At 62.9% G+C, this 5,776-nt stretch overlaps 1 protein-coding gene across 7 annotated transcripts in view; it reads right to left on the bottom strand.

Annotated features, from left to right (window-relative positions):
* Positions 1 to 667: 667 nt before the first annotated feature.
* The window catches only part of CYTH4 (cytohesin 4), a 38,902-nt gene continuing 33,793 nt past the window's right edge, over positions 668 to 5,776 (bottom strand). For all 7 annotated transcript variants that reach the window (XM_027767361.1, XM_027767360.1, XM_014583272.2 and 4 more), the window contains 4 exons: positions 4,596 to 4,672; positions 4,178 to 4,249; positions 3,561 to 3,715; positions 668 to 2,408 (listed from right to left, as the gene is read on the bottom strand). In XM_027767361.1, coding sequence (XP_027623162.1) covers positions 2,336 to 2,408; positions 3,561 to 3,715; positions 4,178 to 4,249; positions 4,596 to 4,672 — 377 coding nt within the window. In that variant the 3' untranslated portion in view covers positions 668 to 2,335. The remainder of the gene's footprint in view (positions 2,409 to 3,560; positions 3,716 to 4,177; positions 4,250 to 4,595; positions 4,673 to 5,776) is intronic.

Below are 5,776 nucleotides of genomic sequence, written 5' to 3'. Positions count from 1 at the left end.
GCCATCTCAGGCTGTGCACGGACTGTGGGTCCCACTAGATTCTCAGGAAGCAAGGCTGGATGGAAGAGCATGGGCTGCACTGGCCAGCTCAGCTCGTCCAGGATTTCGAGGAGGGACTCCAGTGGTGGCACTTCGGGCGGGGGCTGGGTGAAGGTGTGGACGTGACCTCCCTAGAGTCCTAGAATTCAGGGCCACTGGGAGCGCCCACGGAGGTGCTCTCTGTCCTGTTCCCCAGTGCCTAGAACAGTGCCTGGCACACCTCAGGTGCCCAATAAGTATTTATGGAAAGTACAAACAGGTTTCCCGACTCAAGCTCCTCTGTAACTCCCACCTGATGGTTGAAGCCACTACATGCTTGCCTCATGCCACAGACCAGGGACTTCGTGCCCACCTCCCTGAGTGGTGGCCCTTTCTGTCTTCAGATAGTGCTGCCTGCTTAAGTCCCAGGGCTGGGCAGAGCCGGCTCCCCCTGCGCCGGCTCCCACGGAGCCCTGTAAGAAGCCCAGGCCCTGAGGACTCCTGTCCAGTGGGTAGTTGTGGATGCAGTTGCAGGGCCTCCAGGTGCCCACTGCGTGGCCCTTCTGCTCTCCACTGGGAAGGGGACCAAGGTGAAGGGGGGGTCAAGGATGGGGACATGGCCGTGGAGAGGACAGAACATCCTCACGAGTCAGATTAGAAGCTTTATTTCCTCTTTCTAGTGATCCCAAGGCAGCCAGTTGTGCTCTGAAAATGATAGATCCACCCCTGTGGCGAGGCGGGGAAGCTCAGGACCAGAGAGGGGAGGGCAGCAGACAGAGGTCACACAGCCTGCATATGCCCTGTGATCAGCAGGGGGGACCTCACAGCCCAGGGCTCCTTCCATGACCATGGCTGCCCTTTTACAGGCCCGATGGGGTGGCAGAGTGGGGCCCAGCTCACAGGCTGACTGGGGTCTGCGGAGCTTTCCTCTGCTCAGCCTCCTGCAGCCCCAGCTCAGACCTTCTGTGGTGTAGTGTCACCGCCAGGTGTCACATGGCTGCAGAGACAGGGCTCTCAGCCCTCCTTCCCCCTCAAGGTGCGCCTGTGGAGGTGGGAGGTGGCGAGCTGCTGTTCCTCTCCGGGAATCCACCTGCTCCGCTCGCCCACTCAGGCTGGCACTGGGGCAGAGGTAACCACATATCTAGCTCCCCTGCCAAGGAATTTCCCTCCAGGGGCTCCCCAGAGTCTGTGTGAGGGGTGGGAAGTGCTCCCGAGAAGCCCGTGAAAGCCTCCTCCAGGCTGGCCTTTCTGGGGCCACAGCTGCTGGCCTGTGTCATGGGAGTCCACTGTAGAATGATGTCATGGCTGTCGGGGCCTTTGGGCCGCCCCTCACCACTGTGGGGCTGCCTGGCCTGTGGTCTCATAGGGCGGCTGTGGAAGAGACTCTGCTTCTCTGAGCCTGAGTCTGGTGTCATTCCTTGACTCAGCCGCTGCCTCCAGGCAGCCTTCCAGGTAAGCACAGTCCACAAAGCTCTCTCTACTCGGTCCTGGGCTGTAGCGCCAATCTTCTTTGAGCTCTGTCTGTCTGGGCTGATCTCTGTCACTTCCTCAAGAAGTCATACCTGCTCCTCTCCCTCAAAGGACGTCCTTGTGCATGAGGGCCACTCTGCTCCCCTGTCCCCGTCAGGCTGCAGCCAGAGCCAGCCCTGCTCAGTAAACGAGTGCCCCACCTCGGCTGGGAGCTGGGATTCGGAGCTAGAGGGGCCACGACACTCTTTAGTGCAGACACTGCGGTCTTCCCAGAACCAGAGGAGGGGTGTGACTTGGTGGAGGGCACACAGCAGGCCCGAGACAGAGCTGGGCCCAAGACCACAGGGCCTGGGCTCCCAGTGCTCCCCAGGGTTGTGTCTGTGGGTCTGGGCGGTGTGTGCTAATGCCTGCGTAGGCAGGCAGGGTAAAGCCAGTCTGAGGACAGGAGGGGTGGGGAGGGCAGGAGGCACTCCGGGACCCCCAGCCCTGCCTCTCCGGGGCTGGCCATGGGTCGGAGTGTGAAGAGCTCTTTCAGAGCTGCGGGTGCTGAAGTCCAGCGTGGTGAAGGGTGTGGGCTGGGTGCCAGGTGTCTCTTTGGTGGCCTCCCTCGCCCTTTCTGTAGTGGACTCGGAGAAGGGCCCAGGGCCTCTGCGGTCAGAAGCTGGATGCCAGGGCCGGGGCCTCGCCGCCCGCTCTGAGCCCTCCGGGGCCCCACCTTCCCATCCTGCCTCTCCCTCTGCATCGGCTGGAGGGAATGACGGAGGGTGGTGTCTGAGGCGGGGGCTGCACAGGGCCGGGAGGCAAGTGTCTAGGCCCGCAGGGCACGGCCGGCACCACCGTGAGGAGCTCACTGCTTGCTGGCGATCTTCTTTTTCCGAGCAGAGACCAGGTCGTAGAAGGGGACGCGGGTGATGCTGGCTCTGGACAGGAGTGGGAGCAGGTTTCAGGGCTGGCCGGCCTTCCAGGGTCCAGTCTCCCTGGGCTTGCACTTAGGGCCATGGACTCCCCAGGGAGGTGTCAGCCTGCTCTGCTGCAGGGGACAAGCCAGCTGGCCCCAACAGGGTTGGGTCTGGCCTTACTAGCCCAGCCTGGAGTCCCACAGGTAGAGCCAGAGGGCTTGGCTCAGGGCTGAGAGTCTTGGGAGTTCTGGCCCCCAAGAGTCCCTGGATCCCTCTTCGGGCTGCATGGGAGACTCCTAGAAGAGGTGCCAGGAGCAGGGGTGGAGCCAGCAGGCTTGCTTGCTGGGTGGCTCTGTCCCTAATGGCTGTGTGGCCCCAGGCAAGTCCCTCCCCTCTCTGGGCCTCAGTTTCCTCATCTGGAAAACGGAGATGAGAATGGGATTGCTGCAAGGCCCTGGACAGGCCCTGGCCCCGTGGCCACTTCTGTCCTCCCCCGGCCGCACTCTGGCAGCTGCTTACTCAAGCCCTGGGCAGGTTCGTCATCTCTCCTCGCCCTGGGCTCCCCACCCCGGCTTCTCTCCCCATCAGCAGCGTCTCTCACTGGGACTGAGACATCACCTGTCTCTCCTTCGCCCACTGTGGCAGCCCAAACCAGCCCCGACATGGTGGCTTTTCTCACCTGGCCATACCCTGCCCCTCCTGACTAGTCTGTGGCTCCCAAGTGCCCCAGGAAAGACCAGAACTCACTGCCATAGCAGCCAAGGCCTTGTCATCCTCTGTGGCTACAGGTCCCACTGCCCAGCCCACCTGGACTTCAGGAAGCGGTCCAGGTAGGTCACTCGCTCACCGGCCCTCTTGTCTCTGCCCACACTGGTCCTCCTGGCTGGAAGCCCTCCCCCCACCCAGGTCCCGCCCAGGGCCACTCTGGGTGACCATGCACATTCACAAGCACCCCAGGACTGGGTGCTAGGTGCTGGGTGCTGGGCGAGACCTTTGCATGCAACACTCGCAGATCCTCCTACGAGCCCAGGAAGTTGCCCCCTCCACATCGAGGGGGTGTCTCGCGCTGGGACTGGAAGGGATTCGCTTGCCAGAGACAGGAGGGAGGTTGGGAGTTAGGCCCCTTGACATGAAGGCATCAAGGCCCCAGAGGAGCAGGGCTCCAGCACTCACCGGATGGCCTCGATCCACCTGTCGCGCTCCTCGGCGCTGGAGGCGGAGATGCGGTAGGACTCGTGCTTGCCCTCCACCACCTTGCCTTCGCCGTCGGTCTTGCAGGCCTTTATCTTCTGGCCTCGGCAGCTGGGGTTGTAGAGCTCCAGGCAGAACTGCGGGGAGGCCCCGGGGAGGGCAAGAGGGAGGCCGCAGGCTCTCAGGAGCTCAGACAGGACCAGACACTCAGGCGAGACCAGCGCTCCACCCAGCAGCTGGTGTCCCCGGCCAGCAGGCCCCCCGGGCTCACGGGCCCACATCTTATACACGGAGGGGCAGGGGCCAGCACTTACTCGTGCTGGGCTCGACCTCAACCCCCAGGTCACAGATGGGGAAACTGAGGCTCAGACTGTGAACTCATTGTCACGGTCAGCCTCTCTAAGACAACTGACACTGTGCTCTTCATGGACAGCGACCTGTCCCCAGGGTCCATGGCCTCAGGAGGCAGAGGGAGGGCTGCCCTAAGCCACACGGAAGGGGTGATGAGCACGGCCAGCTACTGGAGCCACCCTCTCCCACTGCCCTGTTGGGGAAACTCCCAGCAGCTCTGGCCCCGGCCCCTGCACTCTGACACGTACTGGCTTCTTAGGGTCGTCCACCTTCTGCACCGAGAGGTTCTCCAGGGGTATGATTCCCCGGGGCTCCTTGTCCTAGGGGAAAGGGAAGGAAGGTTAGGGTCAGCAAGTGGGGCCTCGAGGCCTAGGGCAGGGAGTGAACTCATGGGGCTCCCTGAACCCCGACTTCTAGGACTGGCCAGCCTGGCAGGGAGCAGGTGCAAAGGGCCCTGGCTGGGAGCTGGAGACCCAGCTTTATGCCTGCTCTGCCTTGCACCCAGCCCCTCCTCCTCTCTGCCTCCGTTGCCCCCATCTGTAAAGTGGGCGAGGAGGCGGACTCACTGTTCTCAGAGCGTTTCAGGCTCTGTCCATTGGCTGCTCGCTGGGAGCTGGGTAGGGACTCAGGCAGGGGCAGGGAGAGGCCCGGGGGACCCCCACTCACAGTGGTGAATTCGAAGTAGTAGAGGCAGCTGTCGGTCAGGATGAACCAGCGCCGTTTCCAGGTCTTCACGCGGCCCCCTGCCAGAGGCCGACGGTGCAGCAGTCAGTCCCCACCCCCACCCCTGCCCTGGGAGAGCAGGGCCTCAGACACTTGCCAGGGCCCCACTGAGCGTGGACCCCTCGCCTGCCACACTTTGTCCCACGCTGTCCTGTCCAAATTCAAAAACCTGAGCAGCTCCCTCAGCCTGGGCTTCCCCTAAGCTGCCTGACCTGGCGTTCAGGGCACCTCGGTGGCCAGGCGGGGGAGCAGATGCTGGCCATCTCCTGTCCCTTCCGGCCACCGTCACCCCTTGGTGCAATCCTTAGCCCGTGGCTGCCTGACATTGTGCTAAGCACCTCGTTTTTCATTTGCCAGGATTATTCTAGAGGTTTCTAACAAAGGTTTACTTCATACCCGTGGCCACCTGTGAGGGAGCACCACTGTTCACTCCGTTTTAGACGAGGAGACTAAGGCATGAAGGGGCCGAGCCTTCTGGCCCAGGTCCCGGAGCAGAGCTGAGGGTCAGCCCCCTGCCCTAATCCCAGAGCCCAGCTCTTGACCATTTGGCTGCACATTGAATCCCCCAGTGCCCCCCCCCCCCCACAGCTGCAGAAACTCAGGCCAAGGGGCCGGAGCGTCGGCACACAGTGGAGGAGGCAGGGTTTGAACCCAGGGCCGGGTGGCTTTGAGGCCTCTCTCCCAGACGAGTCAGGATCTGTGACTCAGAGCTTTCCTGGGGCTAAGAACAGGTGGTTGGGCAGGGCGGGAGGCCGAGCGCCTGGAGGAGGAGGATAGACTGAGGCCTGGAGCGAGGAAGGCTCAGATGGGCATCTGGGGGTGTCAGGTGGAACTGGTACGGTGCTTAGTACACAGTAGGTGTGCGGGCTGTGCAGACCAAGGCCTCTGTTTCCATGTGAGGTGTCTCTCCTTCCCTGTCATGGGAGTCTCTGCAGGGGATGCTCCAGGAGGGTATCAGGATGCAGAGGCAGAGGGTGGGCCCCGGAGCCCCCCGACAGTTCCCCACTAACATCTGCAGCTGCTGGCCCCGAGGCGGCCCCCCCCACGCAGCACCCTCCAGGCTGCCCCCACCACGCAGCACCCACCATGCAGCACCCACCACGCAGCACCCGCCAGGCTGCACC

Source organism: Tupaia chinensis, unplaced genomic scaffold, assembly GCF_000334495.1.
Source record: "Tupaia chinensis unplaced genomic scaffold, TupChi_1.0 Scaffold144197_1, whole genome shotgun sequence".
In the NCBI taxonomy this organism is placed as follows: domain Eukaryota; kingdom Metazoa; phylum Chordata; class Mammalia; order Scandentia; family Tupaiidae; genus Tupaia; species Tupaia belangeri.
The sequence above is the reverse complement of the archived record's forward strand: the minus strand, read 5'-3'. Positions and strand labels throughout refer to the sequence as shown.